Here is a 20,890-nt window from a genome sequence, read left to right on the forward strand (position 1 = left end):
CATCAAATCTTTTGCGGCCCGAAGAGCATTTAGGTGCCTGGAGTCGGGGTATCCTACAGTCGGGCACAAGAGTATATTCCTTTAAGCCAATCGAGAGTTTATATATTTTATGTTTATGTAAATTTGTTTGTGGTTTTGGCTTTCCGAAAAGTCTTTTGAGCTAAGTTTACTTTAAGAACAAATATGTACATGTTTTGAACTTTGATCTTAAGTTTTATAATTATGTTTATTTTATGGATGTGCCCATTTACATAACAATAATATAGTTTTTTTTATGTACTTTACAGATAACTTTAGATCTAAATATTTAAATATTTAGGCACTTATGCAATTCGTAATTCTTTATTTACGAGCATTTGTTATGAAGCTAACATCCCAAGAAAGCATAAGAGCTTGGATACTATCAGCTCTTATGGTACATGGAGCAGTTGCAGGCAATCCAGATGCTAAGCGACTCTACGACGATCTTCTTAGTAATTATAACAAATTGGTTCGCCCGGTTGTTAATACCACAGATGTTCTTAAAGTCTGCATAAAGCTGAAGCTCTCCCAACTTATTGATGTGGTAAGTATTTTATTTTATTTTTTTTTATTTACTTATGCACGACTAAAAGTAGTCGGCAAAGGAAAATTACCAAGTATGTATAAAAATTAAGTTAAAGATTACAAATACAAATAAAATTAAATATAAGTTATGAACTGTAAAGAAAAAAAAATTAAAGTTAGATCTGGGGTAATCAAAAATTATAACTGATTCAACATTTGTTGCAAGGATTGGGGAAAACCCAGAAAAACCCAATCAGATCAATAAAGATTAGTGTTGTTACTAGTAATAGAATGAATTTTAGACTAGTATAAAGTAACATAACAAGTTATTAGTATTAGTAAGGTCAGTGATTCAACGAAAGGTATTGGAAAAGTGCGGATTTTAGGGAAGGGAGAGAGAGATCTGAGGGGATACCGTGAAAGAAGCTATTATAGTTAGTGCATAAAACACGAAACGAACTGTGTGAAGCGTAATCAGTTGTGCATGTAGATAAAAATAAAGGCTTGTAATTTATAGTAGACCTGCGGTGGACCGAAAAGGTGAGGCGGGCCAGAAGGGAACTAGAATCGATCTCGCCAAAAATCAATTTGTGAAGAAAAACAACACCAAGAGTTTTCTTACGATTCATTAAAGACGGAAGATTGAGAAGGCGAAGCCTATGGGAGTACGGTGGTAAACGAAGGTTGGGATCCCAGTTAAAACCACGTAAGACGAAAAGCAAAAATTGCTTTTGAACTGATTCAATTCGATTCTGGTTTATTTGATACTGCGGGCTCCAAATGCATGAACAGTATTCCAGGATGGGAGGAACTAAAGAGACGTGAACGAGTTTAGTGGTGAAAGTATCATTATATTCGTTCGACCAACGTTTAATAAAACCAAGTACTCCTTTGGCGTCATTAACTATAGTGGAGATGTGCAAATTGAAGCATAATTTGCAATCAAATAAAACTCCAAGACAACTTATTGGCCGAGCGCCATAGTTGCATAGCGTTCAAATCGTCTTGTAGACGATTATGAAGAAGGGTCAGTGTATGAAAATATAAGCTTTACATCATCCGCATATATTAAAACATATGAATGGGACAGAATGGTCGGTAGATCGGTAATGAATAGAGTAAGAAATAAAGGCCACAAGTGACTACCTTGAGGTACACCAGAAGTAACGTGAACCGAAACCCAACGTACAAAGGCGGGAGGGAAACCTATGCAATTAAGTTTGTAAAGTAAGAGGTCATGGTTCACAGAGTCAAAAGCTTTACTGAAGTCAGTGTATATGACATCAGTTTTCTTTTTCTCTGAAAATGTATCCTTTACCAGGGAGGTAAATTCAAGCAAGTTGGCTGTAGAGCACCGGCCCTTAATAAAGCCGTGTTGTGCAGGGGAAATGATCGATTTACAGAGATGCTGCAAAGGATTTTTTCAAATAATTTAGGAACGGCTGATAGCTTTGCAATGCCCCTGTAGTTCGAAATATCAGACTTACCACCTTTTTTGTGGAAGGGAATGATATAAGATTCTTTCCAAAATTATAGAAATATTGAAGATTCAAGGGATAAATTAAAAAGCTTATGCCACGGAGCAGCTAAAGAAGAGCAGCATTCCTTAAGGAGACAAAGAAATAGAGGGAGCAAACATAGTGTTTGATTGAAAAATAAAAAAAGGATAAGATGAGTTGGAAGTGAACATTGGAGAGTAGGTGGATTGAAAAAAGTTAGCAAATAGTTCAGCGGCTGCAGAGCCGTTGCTGGCATTATCTATCTCATGAGAAAAAGAGGAAGGTAAACTGTCATTAATAAATATTCTACATTTTAGTCATTGGGGCTGGTCGATGGTACAATAAAATATAAACGCTATGTTTGAGATATTAAAGAGATTTTATTTTTATTTGAAAGGCTTATGTATGCCATTATGAGTAAAATATATCACCATACTCACGGTTCTGCAGACTCGTAACCTCTGCGAGAGATAACCATACCATATAAATTGTGTAGTCCGGTGTAGGTCATGTAGCTCCGTCCTCCTGGAAACATATCGTCAATTTGGATGTTCTGTATCGTTCGTTTTTGGAGGTAATGGCCTGGCTATCGTACTTTCCGAAAACGCTTGTACTTTTCCAGTTTTTTAAATATCATCACTGGATCAAAAGATATGATTCTTGGAACGCAAATGCGAAAGGGACCTCCGGTTCAAAGTCCGCATAAAAATTTTTGTGGATGCATTACCTCCTGATGAGCCTCTTGCGGGTTCGCTTTGTGTCAAATGTGGAAATTATTCTTATTTAAATGGCCATTTATCCAATAATACGCCTTGTCGGTAATGATTCGTTGCAACGCTTGCACCAACGCATATTCTTTTGGTTTTTTTTGTATATGTTTATTAATCTTATGAGCACGCTACACGCTACTTAAAGCATTTTCAGTGCAATTTAAAGAATTAACAGAATGGGTAAGTTCAAGATTTTAAACATGGCAGGGCTCGAACCCAGTTATTTTTCAAACTGTAGTTCTAGTTATGTGATAGGTCAGCGACTCTAACAGCTGAGACACGGGACCACACATTCATTTTGGTAATGAAATTTTTCCACTTGAAAGTGCTGCTCAATCGTGTACGACTAAATATTTGTACATACGCCATCAGTTGCCAACATCGACCCGCACCAATTTAAAAACGCAGTACACTGTTAAAATAATGAACTAGAATTAGGATTATGGTCCCAAAACTATGAATTTAAAATAAGACCTTGGTTTTACTTTATGAATATATGTTCTTTAAATTTAGGTCAACAAATTTTAAAAGTCAGGATGATTTTAAAATTTATTTTTTTTTTTTTATATATACATATAAAATATGACATATTTATATGTTCCCATGTTCTTGATTTTTAAATTTTGGCTTTTTTTTAGGGTAGTTGATGCTGTTTAAAATAATATATATGTGGGACGTTCTTTGTCAAACGGAACAAGCCTCTGCCCAAAATTGACGTTTTTTTTTAAATTTCAAAAAGTGCCCATCGGCTTTCGAAAGAGTGATCAATATCAAAAATTTTAAGACCAAGATCATTAAAATCCCACAAAAAAACCTCTACACGAGGTAAAAGTCTAGTGACGAAAGCAATTTCTAGTCCCAAAATTTCTGATATCCAATTTTGTGACGAACAAAATTCAGTTTAATATAAAAATTTTAATCTAAAATATAAATTAATAATTAAAAAAAAGAAATTTGGCATTGTTTACTGTGCGCGAAAAGGGTGATCTTCTTTGTACATCAAAATTACTTTTTGCGCAATTTTCTTTTTTTTTTTTATTATTAATTTATGTTTTTATATAAAATTTGTATATTAAACTGAATTTTGTTCATCACAAAATTGGATATCAGAAATTTTGGGGCTAGCAATTGCTTTCGTCACTAGACTTTTACCTCGTGTAGATGTGATTTTGTAAGATATCAGAAGTTAATGCAGGCAGATATATACAATTTATTTGTTGAATTTCTTTCATATTAAAAATAATTTTTTCCTTTAATTATAAAGAAAAATAGGGTGCTCCGCCCGAGCATACTCTACTGTCGGAGACCCCGTACTTACTATGACAAAAAAATTTGTCTTACTAAGACTTGGACTTCACCCGATCGGTCCTATGACAGCTATATGATATAGTAGTTCAACAAGAACCAACTTTCGTCAGAATATATAAAACCAATTTAAATGCATACTTTATTAGTTTGGTTTAGATTTCTCATAAAACAAAAAAGTTTTTCACCGTAAAACTTGATTTTCGCCCGATCGGTCCCATGACAGCTATATGATATACTGGTCCGATTTGAACCAACATTGGTCAGGATATATAAAACCAAGTTAAATGCATATATTATTAGTTTGATTTAGATTTCTCATAAAACAAACAAGTTTTTCACCGTAAAACTTGATTTTCGCACGATTGGTACAATGACAGCTATACGATATACTGGTCCGATTTGAACCAACTTCAGTCAGGATGTATAAAACTAACATAAATGCATATTCTATCAATTTAGTTAAAATATCTCATAAAACAACAAAATTTTTCATAATAAAACCTAATTTTGACCCGATCGGTCTTATGACAGCTATATGATACAGTGGTCCGACTTAAGCCAACTTCGGTCAGGATATATAAAACCAAGTTAAATGCATATTGTATCAGTTTGGCTGAGATACCTCATAAAACAAAAAAGTTTTTCGTACTATAACGTGATTTTAGACCGATAGAAAAATGTGTATATGAAGTAAACAGGTAATATCTTCCAAACAGCCAGAATTTTACGTACTACGACATACTCAAATTTCATAAAAATCGTTAGAGCCGTTTTCTCAGAAATAGCCAAAATGTAAGCTAAAAAACCTTATATCACCTGTAATATCTTACCTGAATACTTTAGAAAAAAAGTTTAAAGGTACGCCTAAAAGCCCTCAAACATATATTTCCAATGATATATAGAACATATCTGTATCTTCTATGGCTTGGAAACTGTTGAGTTTTGAATTTTAGCGTGATTTAGCGTTTTTCGCTAAACTAGCGGGAAATTGAAAAAGTCGTAGAGCAAACATTTCTGGATTTTCGAAAAGGAATAATTCCCTGTCATAACATCTTAGGTGTTTTAGCGCTTTGATGCAAACAGACAAACAATTTTTTCATCTCATTTTGAGAAGTCCACTAAAAATTTCAAATTTATTTATCTTTTGCACTAGTTGTCGGATTCGGGTGATCGAGGTATCAATCGACGCGTATTTTTAATTATAATTTTTAAAAAGTAAAAAATGTTAATATTAGCGGCAATCATTTAAATTTTTCCCCTCCCACTTACACCCTCTTAGCTCATAATCCAGGTGAGTTAGAAAAAGTTTTAGTACGCCATTTTGTTAGTTTGGACTAAACCTTTCGATCGGTATATAAGTCCCTCTGATCGGACAGTCGTAGCAAATTGTCAATATTAGCTGTATATATTGCTAGTCGCCTTTCGCACCCTTCGTGTTGCTTTCGTCACTAGCGCAAACTGCCGTCCGCAGTAATCCATCGCGTCAATTTTGGGCAGAGGCTTGTTCCGTTTGACAAATAACGTCCCATGTATACCTTAAATTGTCAAAAATTTAGAATTATTCTTTAATTTGGTTCTAACTTCTAACTACATTATTTACCTTTTTTTTAGAACCTCAAAAATCAGATCATGACGACAAATCTTTGGGTGGAGCAGGTAAGAAAATATTTATTAAACATTAATGGAATAGATTTTAGATCGAGCTTTCGACTGCTGTAGTGTATCTATTCGAAGCTTATAAAAAAAAACAACACACACAGTTAAGCCCACCACGGTGTCAAACAATACTTATTTAGAGCATTAATAAGCATTTTCTGGTAAAAGTTTTTATTCAGTGCACATTAACTAAAGAACAAAAACAACTAATTTAGGGCTCCAGTAGCTGATCTGCCTGCGATCTATGTATGTATGCGTACATGTAATTTAAGCATAAGGACTTGGTTACACTAGGAGCGAAACGTCCGCGGAATCAAAAACTCCAAATAAAGAAAAACACCGATAAAAATTTTATGATTTGCAGTTTGAAATTTGTTTTACACTTCTCGCAACGTTCCGCAGGGATAGCAAAAATGGCAAAAATCATTAATCGATTAATGAATCATATGGTTAATTACACAGCCACACAAAAAAAGTGTTGTTCTGATTTTTGGGTCTCACTATGCGTACTATATGGTTTTTGGATCGCTGAATCCGAATCCGTAGTTAATTTTGATCCAGCACGTCAGGAAAGTCGTAAGGAAGTCGTTACTCGGGGGTTTTTGGGGTCGCTGATTACGAATTTAAAGTCAATTTTCAAAAATTTAAAATGGCGGATCAATTTGAAAATAAATCATATTTGATAATTCCGCCATTTTGAATTTTAAAAATTGACTTCAAATTCGTAATCAGCGACCCCCACAACCTCCGAGTAACGATTTTCATACGAATCCAATGAATTTTTTTTTTAAGTGTGTCCGCCCTAATGGATCCGTCATTTTGAATTTCTTGAAATTGACTTCAAATTCGTAATCGGCGACCCCCAAAAACCCCAAATAACAAGTTTTATACAAATCCGATAAAGTTTTCAAAAAAGTTTCCGCCATATTGGTTTTTTGGGGCTATTTCTAAAACATGACGTGCTGGGGCAAAATTGACTTCGGATTCAGCGACCCGAACACCATATAGTAAGCAAAGTGAGACTCCCAGATCAGAACAACACTTTTTTTTGTGTGGCTGTGTTATTAATCGTAATTAATCAAGAAAAATAACAATAATTGAATAATCAAATTATTTATTAAATTTGCACCAATTTTTAAATATTATTATGACATTAACATGTGTAATGCATTAGATATTAACAACAACTAGAAAATATGTAAGAGAGCACATAAGGGCTTAATTTTTATTTATTTAATGGGAAATTGAGGAACAGTAGTTGTGGTGGTCAACCTGTTCCACTTTTCAGTGCTAATAGCACCCGCCTTTGAAAAAATACACTCTGCTGGAAACGAATTGCTTATTCGAAAACAATAAGGACGAGAATAAGATATAGCTTAGTGTCATCATCAATCAATGAAAATCGCTCAGGCAACTTTTATTTGGCATTAACTCGCAAATAGTAATGCGATTATTTGAGCATTTAATCGTTTAAGATAAGACCGAAACATAGGCAACCCTAAGGATTTCAGTTCGTTTCGAGTGTAAACTAGGCTTAACAGCAAAAAATTACGAGTATATCGGACATGAAGCCCCAAAATTATTATGGACATAACGCCGGAATTTAGTTTTTTACTATAAGTAAAAAATTTGAACTGATACAACGCTTACAATTAATTTGACATTGGTCTGTATAAAAGGCTAATACTTTTATAATGAAACTACAAATAGGTAAGACAATCAACTTCTTTTAGGTTGAAGTTGGATCACCTGTTGATGCCATTACGCGACTGTATGCAAAAGACTCTGACACATTTCTGTTCGAGAAGGTATATCGCTCTTCAACACCTACCAGTTTAAGGAAGATCGGGCATATAAGGTAGTCATAAAAGAACTGCGCTATTCCACGCTGCACTCCGTTATCAAAAGCGAGCTCAAAAAATTACCAGTCAATAAACCTGTTCAACAAAGATGGGTTAATATCTTTCGCTTGCTCACGCTCTTATCAACTGACTAAGGCTATTGTGCTCACTAAAATAGGAGAAGTGAAGATTGGTTCCATCTACTACCCGCCCGTCATCTTTAGTCCAATATTAAAATGCATTGATCGCTGCCTAAATTTTAAATACTTAGTCGCTCAAGACAAAAACACTGGCGCTCTTCTAGAGGGAACAATTGAGACATCGAACTGATGGACTCAGCCCAAATACTCGCTTCAGATAGCCAAACTTGACGCTGCATGGCAATGCCCCACATATGTCAACTTTGGAATATACAAGAGAAGCTTAAGAGTTCCCAAAATATAGCTCTTAGCTCGGATCACCTACCACTCAGTATGCCGTTTCCATCCTCGGGTTACGAGATTAATCAACCAAAATACAGCCAATGGTTTCGCCCCAAGCAAGAGCAGACAGATGTATTTGCAGCTCATCTTAAAGATCGATTTTTGCCCTTCAAATAAGCTTCAAACGAGGAAACAAAAGGTTCCTTTATCCGCTCCACTCCTGCTAGATCTTGATCAAGCACTTGAAGCCTAATAAGGCCCCGGCGTGGAAGCTGGCAATCATCGCTATGATAATTATTATCTAAAAACCTAGTGATGCATAACGTACGAAGCAAAAAATACAGGGATAAAATTGTCTACAATTGTTCGATCACAACGAGTTTTAATCCGCAGGAAATGAATTGAAATAAGAAAAGTGCCAAAATGTGTTGGTAACTAACCGGAGCCCCATAATTATAATAAATAATGATTGAATATCCTTCGTCACCACCAAATTGAATATTGAAAGCTATAATGCTTCAATTTCCATTCGTCAACACACATTTTAACCATATATCGTGTAGAGGTGTTTTAAAATTTGATTTGAATAATGTAATACAAATTTTGTAATACAAAACTCCACTCATTCTAAAAAACTTTAAAGGTATTTTTAGTATTTCTAACTCTGATAAAAGAGCCCCAAATCCCCGTGTCCACGTATCGGTGTGTTTTCATAATTTGTAGCTTGCCAAACAAATTTCAACATAAAGATAAACACCTTACAAGTTAGAAATCCAGGAAAATGTCGTATTTTCAAAAATATAATGCCAAACTTGATCAAAAATACAAAATACAAAATTTAGTTTTTTACAGGGAAAAGAAAGTATAAGGTTATTATTGATAATAAATGTTATATATTATTATATTTTGTGATTATAGTCCTGGTATGACTACAAATTAAGATGGGAGCCGAAGGAATATGGAGGAGTACATATGTTACACGTTCCGTCTGATCATATTTGGAGGCCGGATATAGTGCTATATAATAAGTAAGTAACTAACATCTGCTAAAACAGTGATTTTTCAATGTCTGGTGTATATAATTAAAATATGATCACAAGAAATATAAAATAACCATACAAAACTAAATCTTCGATCTACATAAATATTACATATTTTTATATGATGATTAAGCACGATAAACTTTTAAATCGGTTGACTTTATATACATACTTTTGAAGTATATTGGATTTCATAAAGTTGATTTTCTTTGTATTTATTTTATTTGCTACATATTGTTAATTAGTAAATTCTGACTAACTTGGTCTAAACCAAACCAAAATAACTAAAATTAACATTAATTAATGAATAAATTGGTCGCTTAAGGCGAAGTAAACTACGCTTTTAAGCTCTACAGAATTTAAGAATAATGAATAAATTGTCATTTAAAATATTTATTAATAATAGGTATAGTAAAAGCGATATTACAGTTTCTAATATACATATGTATGTACAATAGGAAGAAGACTTTCACCAACGGATGAGGTTTAAATCTGAACAAATTTCTTTTTTTTATTTGAAGTTAGTTTGAAACAGACAATAATAATATAAATTTAAAAATAAAATACATTTCATAAATTAAATGACAAAAGGGTACAAATCTATCTGTTTGACATGTTGGGAAAGTATACAGTTTGTTTTTAAAATATGTTTATCTCATAAGTAATTGTTAAATGGTCATTGAATACAATTGCGGAAGTAACGTTATTTGTATATATCCAACCATGATTTATGTGAATAATAATGTGAACTCGTCGTCTTGTAAGAAAGGGAAAATGACTCTTAGCATACTCTTTATTTTTGTCAGGAGTCAGGTGCTTACCATAAAATTTCATTATTATACATTTTGATAGTACATATGTATTTTAAGTATTTTGAATATTATCAACCTAGTTGTTATCTTATTAAATAATATAAACAAGACAGGAATATATATATGCGTTTGCATTATTATCATACACTCTTTTGTTATGGTGACACACAAATTTAGTTTATACCAAAAAAACGTCGAAGCGATTTTTGTACAAGATTAAAAGTTTTTTTTTTGACCCGTTTAAGCTTTGCCCCTTCCTTATCTTATATTACTAGGATGTACATAGCGTTAAATAAGTAATAGGCATACTTGTATACAAAAGCAACGACATTAGAACTACACACTTTTGAAACAAAATTACAAAAGTATTTAATAAATATGTACTTATGTTAGACAAACAATCGTTTTGGAAAGTTAAAGGTCAAATTAAAAATGCAACAAATTTTATTCACCTAACTATTAAATATACAAAGAATTGTATTTATTATACGAATAACCATTGGAAAAAAAAACTATGATATTGTGTAGTGCCGATGGTAACTTCGAAGTGACTCTTGCAACAAAAGCTACAATTTACTCTGAAGGATTAGTTGAATGGAAACCACCAGCTATATACAAGTCATCCTGTGAGATAGATGTAGAATATTTCCCATTTGATGAACAGACATGTGTTCTAAAATTTGGCAGTTGGACTTATGACGGGTTTAAGGTAGGTTTGTCAATACTCTCGCACGATTTATTAACGACTACCTTATTGTTTTACTATCACTAAAACTCATATATATTACCATACATAATTTTTATTTGTGTTTTATGTACACTGATAAAAGTCGTTATTAAACCAATTAGCATTTGTGGCATCTAAATATACAAGCACAATAAACCCTTAAATAACACGGTATCCGTTGTGCACTGTTACGATTATACACAAGTTTAGAATTGCTCAAAGTTTTTGATTAAGACATTGATCAACTGTTACAAACAGTCTCAAGTATACATCGTAAACAAAAATACATAACAAATATTTTGATCAAAAAATTTCGTTTTTGTATGTTTTTGAAATTGATCGATTTCGTATTTTGGAAGCCTGGATTGTGACTGTGTTTTACTTTCGAATAGCTTAAGTTTGTTTTCATAGTTTTATTTATCTGTTTGGAACAAAACGACTGTGTTATTCAAGGGTACTCTGTATAACATTCACATTGTTATACCTACAATGCTTAGTAAACATACATAAATTATTTTACTTTATGTGTACAAAGATCAGAATTGTACATATAATTGTTTTATTGGATGTTAAAAAACTAAGTATATTTGTATATTTTCTGTCGTTTTTTTAAACAAATTTCTTCATAACATTTGCTTTCTTTAATATATATATACATATATAAAAATTCTTATGAATAACAGAAGAAGAGTTAACAAACAAACAAATATTAATTAATTTCGGTAATTTTAATAATTTCACTATCCCCATGCATATTCCTTTAAGTTAGACCTACCTATACAAAATTACTTTTGTATATAATTTTAATGTATGTATATAACTATCTTATTACGCATTGATATACAAAATATATATTTATATATATTTTGTGTATATAAATATATACTTTAAAATTACAATTGTTTTAATGTAGAATTGAATTTTTATTTTTGTATGCATATGACAGCTTTTAACAACTTTTTTTTCAAAAGATTTGTAAGAAACTTTAAAGAAAGCGATCCTTGAATACCTGAATACCTTTAATCTTATAAGTGACATAATACAGTTTAGTTTTTATGTAATTTGCTTTGATTTCACATGATAAATCATAGGTAAAATTGTATGGGATCACAGACTATTAACAAATTTTCATTTAATTATTTACGTTGTAATTAATATAATTTATATCGCAATAAATGTATTCAAATTAACGTGAACTTTCATGAAAACTGTGCTATATAATACTTACAATAATACAATTTATGGAAGTGGACGTTCATAAACTTACTTAAGAGTCATGCGATCATTTTTATAATTTATGGAATTTAAAGTGGATATTGCTCTCTCTCTCTCTCTGTCTCTCCCATGTGTTTAAGGCTAAGAGACCATAAAAATTACATAAATTTATATTGTATACATTCATGTCAATATTCGGCTTATATAGGAGGTTCTTGCGCAACGATAATTTTATATAAAAATCTGTAAATGTGCGATTCGAAAAGTTGTGTTTAATAGTGGTTGTTTTGAAGTTAATATTAAGACCAAAACTACGTATCTCATACGAACTATAAACGAAATAAACAACGGTAAAATAAATAATATAAATAAACAATTCTCTAAATAAGCCTCCTAAGTATAATTATGCTACACACAAACATATATGTATTACATATTAACTGTCAGTATAACATGAAAAACAATTTATTGGTAACAGGAGCTGTGTTCAAAATATATATTTTTCAGTGCTGATGGTCATTATGAAGTGACACTTATGACAAAAGCAATAGTCTATAGTAATGGATTGGTGATTTGGCAACCACCTGCCGTATATAAATCCTCTTGTTCAATCGATGTGGAATATTTTCCATATGACGTGCAGACGTGCATCTTAAAATTAGGAAGTTGGACCTATGATGGTTTTAAGGTGCTAATAAAATCTTTTTTAATTCAGAATCATTTGAAAATCAAATATTTGGTTATGTTACATCACTTGTACGTCAATATGTAATCACTAATCAGTAAAAAGGCGTATACTTATATATGTTATTGTTATTGAATTGGAATGACACGAAATATGTTTAGTTTTCTGTTCTATATGAGTTTAACAATGCATTAAAATTTATGTATAACTATAATGTTATTATATAATCGACGTAGCATTGATGTTTACTGCCCGCTCTGTAGAATAAAAATTGTTAAGCGGGAAATATATTAATAAGTAGTTGAAATTGAATATTCAATGATACATAGCATGATATATATGACGCCCACAATAATTTACTCAATATTGCATGTAATTAAACAAAAAAATTAAATTTAATAAGATATTCTTACGGAGACTTTTTGTCCCTTTTACGTTGAAAATTTCTTTGCTATCCAATGTCCAATATAAAGAATATGTGCATGAAAATCTGTTAAAATATTAGGTAAGCAATATTTTTGAAATATATAACTAATTGCGTAAAAAAGATGCATGTATTAGTTGGCATCTACTAATTTTAAAAGGAGTGCTATGTTATGCTAAGTTTCCATAAAACACATTTTCTAAGAAAATTAAAATTATTTATTGAAAGACAAGATTCATCTATATCATTTAGCGGCGCCACTGAAATTTTTAAAGGCTATATTTGAAATTAATGGTCACATAATCGATTTAAATACCATAAGTCAAAACGAGAAGGTGAACAGCAATAATCGATTTAAAATAATAATTTGTAAAAACACTAACAACATCAAATCTTGTGGCATGCAACCAGATATAATTCAACAATTTTAAGCTATTCGCATCTGTGAAGCTTTCAAACCTACAGACCTGCACTTAAACCGACTTCTACAAAGCACGGTTCAATCTTCTATTACAGTTTTAATTGGTATCTACAGTATGCTGCATGATAATTTTTAGAAATCTTCAAATAAGGAATTTGGAGGTAAAATAATAAATATATTCGAAATTTGTACTTAAAATCCAGCGGACTTTAATATCTATGTTATTTGATAATGCATTTGAACTTTATCCGGAATGCTATAATGCTTGCGATGGCCTTATTTGATTTATATATCTAGCGGGTCTTGTGGGCATGACCTTATCTTTTGCATGAATTTGATTGCATTAAAAGCTTTTATTTATTTTATGTGCATACTTTAATAACGTCAACTGAAATACATAATGTGCTTTGGGTTTATAAAATTAAGCGTTCGAATGGCATGTGCAAATCTTAATCATAAATATGCGTTAATTTCTCAGGAATGTGTTAATATTGTTATGCATTGTATTTAAATAAGTCTCCGAATTTAACCCCTTTTGTTGTTGAATGAGCATGGAAACAATTATATTATTTGAATTGAATATCGTATTTAAATTGCAGCAATTCATTGAATATTCAAACCAATTCGTTAATCTTTTCAGCATTTTTACTTAACCATATTTCATTGCTATGATTTAAATATGTAAAAATAGTATATGGTTATAGTTCTCCTCTTTTGGAGAAATTTTGGAAAAAGATAAGCAAAGAAAGAAAACTTATATTATTTTCATTTTAGTTATAGTCGTTTTGCAAAGCAGAGATATAATGAATCGCTTCACTAATTTTTTATAAATAACTCTGTAAAAACAATTGAAATTGTTTGATTGGAATATTTATATAATAAAGTATATATATATTTATATATATATAGTATGTATATTTAGTGTTATAAGTATACGAGTACCTATAGATGAAATGAAAAAAGAATCTTCTGAAACTGGCGTAAAATGGAACTTTCATCGTTATATAAATCGTAGGCATCTAAGTACTGTTGGAAAAATTATGAATATTCTAATTTTGTCACACTGCTGAAAATAATTTTATATTTGTACTAATAAGTTGATAATGGCTATTGAAAATTTCAATGACCGTATTTAGGAAGCAAATAACACAGCCAACCGAAAAAAATTTTTTTTTTCTGATCTGGAGGACGCTAAATCCTAATTCGAAGTCCATTTAACCCCAGCTTGTTAGGGTTTTGAAATAACCCAAAAAAAAAAAACAATATGACGGACTTTTTTTTTTTTTTAATTCATCGGACTCGCTTAAAACTTATTACTCGAGTGTTTTTTGGGCCGCTGATTACCAATTTGAAGTACATTTTTCAAACGAATCCGATGAAGTTCTTAAGAAAGTGTCCGTCATTTCGACTTGGACTTCGAATTCGGATTCAGCGTCCAAAAAACATATTGTAAGCGTAGTGAGACCCCCAGATAAGAAACTAAATACTTTTTTTTTTGTGTGGCTGTGTAATTTACAAATATCGATCTATTTTTATTTTTAAATATGATTATAATATTTATATAATTTTCAAATTAAATATTTTATTGTTCGTCACAAAGTTGGATATCAGAAATTTTGGGACATCTAGCCTTTCGTCACTAGACTTTTACCTCGTAAAGAGGTTTTTTTTGGAATATTTCAGAAATGTTTTTGTTTCAAATGCTTTTGCTTGTTATGCTACAATGCTACAAAAAAACTTTCTGGCAACACTGATTATTTTTGCCACGCAAAGCACTCGCCAAATTTTATTGACTATAACAAATTAATATTTGATAAAAATGATGAATGCCAATTTTCCTTAAATCGCCAAAATGTTAGCCAAAAAACATTTTTTCACCTGTAAAATTTTATCTGAGCATTCAAAGTTAAAATAAAAAATGACACTATATTTTTTTAATTTGACTTAAGAAGCAGCTTACAGATATTGATTAGCATTATAATTGGTGTTAAGGTTGATTTTAAAAAATGCTTCGTTTTCAAAAAAATTCAAAAAATCCAAGGCCTTCGCATGCTACAAAAACAAAAGTTTTTTTTCCCGGCGTAGAGTACAATAACTGATAAACTGAGGGACTAATTTTAAAATTTTATTCATTGATTTATTTTAAAGATGCTTGTTATTTAATTCAAAAAGATTAAGAAGTCTATTTATTTTCACTGTGAACGGCAGTCCGAAGGGCGCAAAAGGCGATTAGCAATATATATAGCTTAGATGAAAATTTTGTTACGACTGTCCGATCAGATCGAGTTATATACCGATCAAAAGGTATGGCATAACTTACCAATTTTCTAGCACACCCGGTTATTGAGATAATGGCGTGTAAGAAGAAGTGTATAATTTAAATGATTGCAGCTAATGGGGCCGTAAGAGCCCTTTCAAAAATACGCGTCGAGTGATACCTCGATCATCCCAATCCAATAACTGGCTCAAAAGATAATAAAATGAGATGAAAAGTTTGTTTGTCTGTCTTTGTTTGTGTGTATCAAAGCGTTGAGAAAGCTTAGATTGATGATGAGGAATTACTTCTTATAGAAAATCTAGAAATATTTGGTCTACGACTTTTTGAAAAAACCGCCAGTTTAGCTGGAAAACCCTAAAATTCGCTAAAATTGAAACCCCCAAAGTTTCCAAACTATAGAGGCTATAGATATGTTCCATAATTGTGATAATTGTGAGAGGTTCTAGGCGTACCATTAAAATTTTTTTCTAAAGAACTCAGAAAAAATTTTACAAGTGAAATATGGTTTTTTTTATCTGATATTCGTGCGATTTAATAGAAATTTCTATTTGACAACACATATCTTGCAAAATTTGCAGAATTTTGACTGTTCAGTGTCTATATACGTATTACTGCAAAATTAATCAGTGTTGCCAGAAAGTTTTTCGTGGCAGTGTCGGAATTAACTAGTGAAATAAAAATCGAAAGCATATGAAACATAACTTTATTTTTGATATCTTAAAAAAAACACTACGAGGTAAAAGTCTAGTGACGAAAGTTTTTAGATGCCCCGAAATTCCTGATATCTAATTTTGTGACGAGCGATATCAGGTCTGAGGCTTATTTCGTTTTGATTTCATTTCTATAACATGTGAGACCGTGCATTTCGATAACATTATTTGGCCACAATTGGTGTTTGTTTACATTTCGTGGTGATTTTAATTTGGAGAATGTATAAAGTTTCAAGAATGGATAATTTAATTACTATATATTTAATGCAGAATGGGCTGGCATAATTGAACCTAATGCACGAAAATAGCTTAAAAGGATGCAGATAATAAGGGAGCTGTTAATGTGTAAATTTGCAGCTTAAGCATAATAAACATATAGTATTATTCTAATAATACTATTCTGCAGACAAACTATAAATAAAGCGTCTAAGAAAAACAGTTTTCACACTTTCATTTGTCAATTTGTGTTTTCTCGCCGTGCTCGACCTTTAAATCGCTCCATTGCGATCGGCCTTTCAAACGGTCTATTGCGATCGGCGTTTCAAACGGTTCATTGCGATCAGCCCAGCTGAGCTCCTTATACAAAATTACGTGGTTAGTAATTCATAGAATTGTCATGATTACACAGCTCCAAACCTTTCACCCAATTGTTCTAACCGCCAAACCGAACCTTTAACAAAATCTTAGAAGTTTTCAGCCTTGAAATTGAGGAATTACAAAATATTAAAACTTACAAGATAGAGCTCGAAGATGAGAAGTCTGATGGTATCGCATGGAATCCGAAGGCACTAGGATGGGAAAAAAAAGTCTGCAGAGGAGATCAAAAACATATTGCTGACAATATGTGGCGGGCCAAAAATCAAGCGAAAAAGTTTCCCTTATTGATAAAATAATGCAATATAATCTAAAACTTCAAAAAAAAAAAAAAAGGAACCGTCCGACTGCTTTCTCAACTGCTTGACTTATAAATTACACTTGTCCGACTATATATGTCAGATAAAGTAACCTATAGTGTTAAAAAATCACATGAAGTTATTGAGATATTATTTAGGGTTTTCACTTGACAGAGGCAGCATGGCAGTGAGCACATGTGCCAGGCTTCACAACAACAACTTGTACTGAAAAATTTCCTGCCAGGGTGCTAAACCCAGACCCTTGACTACGAAATGTCCGGCACATATGCCCATGTAGAGATGATAGAAAAAACGATTAAAAGTCGATAATTTCAATCGAAAGTTAGTATTTTAGGCATATTTAAGTGTGAAAGTTTTGACAAAACTTGTTTAGCGACGTCACGACACAAAAGCATTTGTTTGAAAATTGTAGGAAAATTTTACAATGCAATCCACAAATTATTTTGAAAGTCGAAACAAAAAATAATTAACGTATTTTCATATTTTAAAAATATATAAATTGTTAATAAATCGAATAAAAATAAATAAAAAACATTAAAAGAGATTCCAGATTATAACCGGCAACTTTTGTACGTAGATCGACAACTCTAGCATCTAGACTACCAGGAGGCTCAAACCAAATTATAAAACTGAAATCCTAATTCCTGGGCAGGACTGAAAAGTAAAGGGATGCTCACGATTTTAGTAAAGCACATGTGCCCGCTGACATGCTGCCACTGTGAAAAAAACACCCTAATTAAAAAAACAAAATTGACTCTTTATGATAGATTTTTTAAGGAGACCCTAAAAAACCTGCTCTTAATATGTTCAATTAGTTTTTGAATTGGGCATTAATTGTATGAGCCTTGCACTGACTTTGTTGTTTTTAATTTTTGGACAATGGGAGGGACCATTGATATTTTTTAAAATGAGTTACGTATATTAATTATTAAAATCTAAATAAATTAATTACATTTTTTTTTTGACCACAATAAATACGTACTCGAGTACTTACACGAAAATATGCAACAACTCTGTGCAGTTACCAAAAGGGACATATTTCTAGAATTTCTGCACTTTTTTGTTTATAATAATTTTGGGTTTTCTTGTTTTTCAGCGTATAATGCGATATAAACATTTTAATAAATAGAGCCATTTTTCAAAAGCATGATAAACTACTATTAATAAATTTCACTTGGCTACATTAAAATTATAATGTTCGCATGAAGTACATTTAAGTTTTTATTTTGCATCTTGCAAAGAAACGTCGAGAATTTACACTCAAATCATTCTCTGTTACTTGAAACTTTCCATATTTTAAATGTTGTTAACAGATGGGACCCAGAAAAAACAAGTCGGCTCTGCCCTCTAATCACTTCGCTCTCGTTAACGTAACGTAACGTAATAACGTAAGCGACATTTTTATGAAAATGTGTTCATTAATACCAATAGCATCTGCAGCCCACTTATTTAAATTTAATTGTATATACAGGGTTGCCCATATTCGACGGACCCATCTAGCAACTCCATAACTTTTGACAGAGATGTCAGATCGCTTAATGACATACCACGTTTGAAGCGTCAGTCCAAGCAGATTTTTACCATGGAACAATACACGCCACGCGAGCGCTCTGAAATAGTTGAAATTTACATTCAACAGAACAAGTCAATTGTGAAAACTCAACGTGCTTTTAAAAAATTAAAAAATGTGAAAAGTGCGCCTTCTAAGAACACCATTAAGCGTTTATACGAAAAATTTTCGACTGGTGAAAATCCTCAGGAGATTGAAGAAGTGCCTCTTAATGACGAAAAGTCACAGTTTGGTGCGGCGTTAGTGCGAAAACGGTCATTGGGCCGTTTTCTTCCAAAATGAAAATGGCCATGCTGTTACCGTCAACCAGGAGCGTTATCGCGACATGATGACCAATTTTGTGATGCCAATTATTCGTCGAAAGCGTATGGGGCAGTTCTGGTTTCAACAAGACGGCGCTCCACCGCCCACAAGTCGCATAACAATCGATTTTCTGAAGAAATTGTTTCCGGGCCGTTTGATGTCGAAAAGTGGTGATTTGGACTGGCCACCGCGTTCGCCCGATTTGTGGGGATATTTGAAGTCAAAGGCTTACGTTAACAAGCCAAGGACCGTAGAAGAGCTCAAGGACAACATTCGTGAAGAAATAGCCGCTATTCCGGCCGAAATGTTGGCGAAAACGATGGAAAATGCTGCAAAAAGGGCACAATACGCCATCAACGCCAGAGGCGGCCATTTGAGAGATATCATATTCAAAAATTGATGTAAACAAATCTACTTGGAACAAATTAAATGATTAAGATTGCCAACCGCCAAATTTTTATTTTTTTCTTTGATTTTTTTAAAAAAAACATGGGTCCGTCGAATATGGGCAACCCTGTATATATATATGAAGATATTGGCCTCTTAATTATAACGCAAGCTTAACACACGACACACCTGTAAACTTAGCTTTTTGTCTCTCGATTTGAACCAATTTTAGTCGGGATGTATAATGCCAACCCTATGTGCATATTATGCCAGATTGGTTGAGATATCTCAAAAAACAAAGAGGTTTTTCATACTTAAACTAGATTTTCAAACGTCTCTATGGCAGCTATATGATATAGTGAGCAATAGTACAATGCAGTTTACACAATATGTGAGTTTGAATTATATTAGAAAATAAGAAAGTTTTTCATACTTTGTTTGTTTTAGACCGAGCGATTCTATGACAGATACATGAGAAAATGAATCGATTTGAACTGAATTCGGTAGGGATATTTAACACATTACCAGATGCATAGTCTGTCAGATTGGTTGATAAATCTCAAAAACAACAGCACTTTTCCTACTAATGGCTGATTCTCAACCAATCCCTCCTGTGGCAGCTATATGGTATAATAATCCGACTTTAACTAAGTATGGGCAAAATGTGTAAGACAACAACAGTTTAATATTCTGTTAGATTGGTTAAAATATCTCAAAAAACAAGCTTTTTTCATATGTACATATTGTTACGAATTTTAGATGTGGTTCGTATCTCTGGATTGAGAACCCTGTGGGTTTTATTCGTATCACATATTTTGGAAGGATGTTTTTTTGGAAACAAATATTTTTTTAATGCTAGAGCGTATCGACTGCCTGTCCATATTGTTTCATTTCACTAGCATCAGACATCGATATCTTAAGACTTCTTCAAAGCCTTCTCGATTGCAACAATATGTACATTGGACATACGGGCACTTGAAAGATTAAAAAGAAATTTAATTTTGTTTAGTAATATATATGCTAAAAAAACTAAAAATTTTTATAAACAAATAAAAACAATTGGGATAAGCCCCCTGATCGCTTCACAACATACATATATATGTATGTCTGATGGTTACATACATGTATATATATACAAATATAACATTTGGAGATAAATATTACTATTACAAATAAATTCACAGAATATCTAACATAAATTATACTATGTGGGAACAGGATAGTAATGCTATTCCTGCCTTTGCAGCTCAGGCGAATTATCCATTCACTTAAAGATTAATTGACCAATTTGACGTTACATACAAAGGGAGCTTGTTTGAGTACTGGGTGCACTGTCTTGTGAACATGTGCAGCCTCGACAAA

The 20,890-nt window shown here is 32.2% G+C and overlaps 1 protein-coding gene across 2 annotated transcripts in view; it reads left to right on the forward strand.

Annotated features, from left to right (window-relative positions):
- The first annotated feature begins 335 nt into the window (after positions 1–335).
- LOC117782692 (acetylcholine receptor subunit alpha-like) overlaps positions 336–20,890 on the forward strand; it is a 78,879-nt gene continuing 58,324 nt past the window's right edge. The window contains exons 1-4 of one of the 2 annotated variants that reach the window (XM_034619720.1): positions 336–565; positions 5,735–5,779; positions 8,961–9,070; positions 10,423–10,603. In XM_034619720.1, coding sequence (XP_034475611.1) covers positions 362–565; positions 5,735–5,779; positions 8,961–9,070; positions 10,423–10,603 — 540 coding nt within the window. In that variant the 5' untranslated portion in view covers positions 336–361. Of the gene's footprint in view, positions 566–5,734; positions 5,780–8,960; positions 9,071–10,422; positions 10,604–12,343; positions 12,525–20,890 lie in introns of both variants that reach the window. The other variant, XM_034619721.1, reaches the window with a different exon arrangement.

This window comes from Drosophila innubila (genome assembly GCF_004354385.1).
Source record: "Drosophila innubila isolate TH190305 chromosome 2L unlocalized genomic scaffold, UK_Dinn_1.0 5_B_2L, whole genome shotgun sequence".
Classification (NCBI taxonomy): domain Eukaryota; kingdom Metazoa; phylum Arthropoda; class Insecta; order Diptera; family Drosophilidae; genus Drosophila; species Drosophila innubila.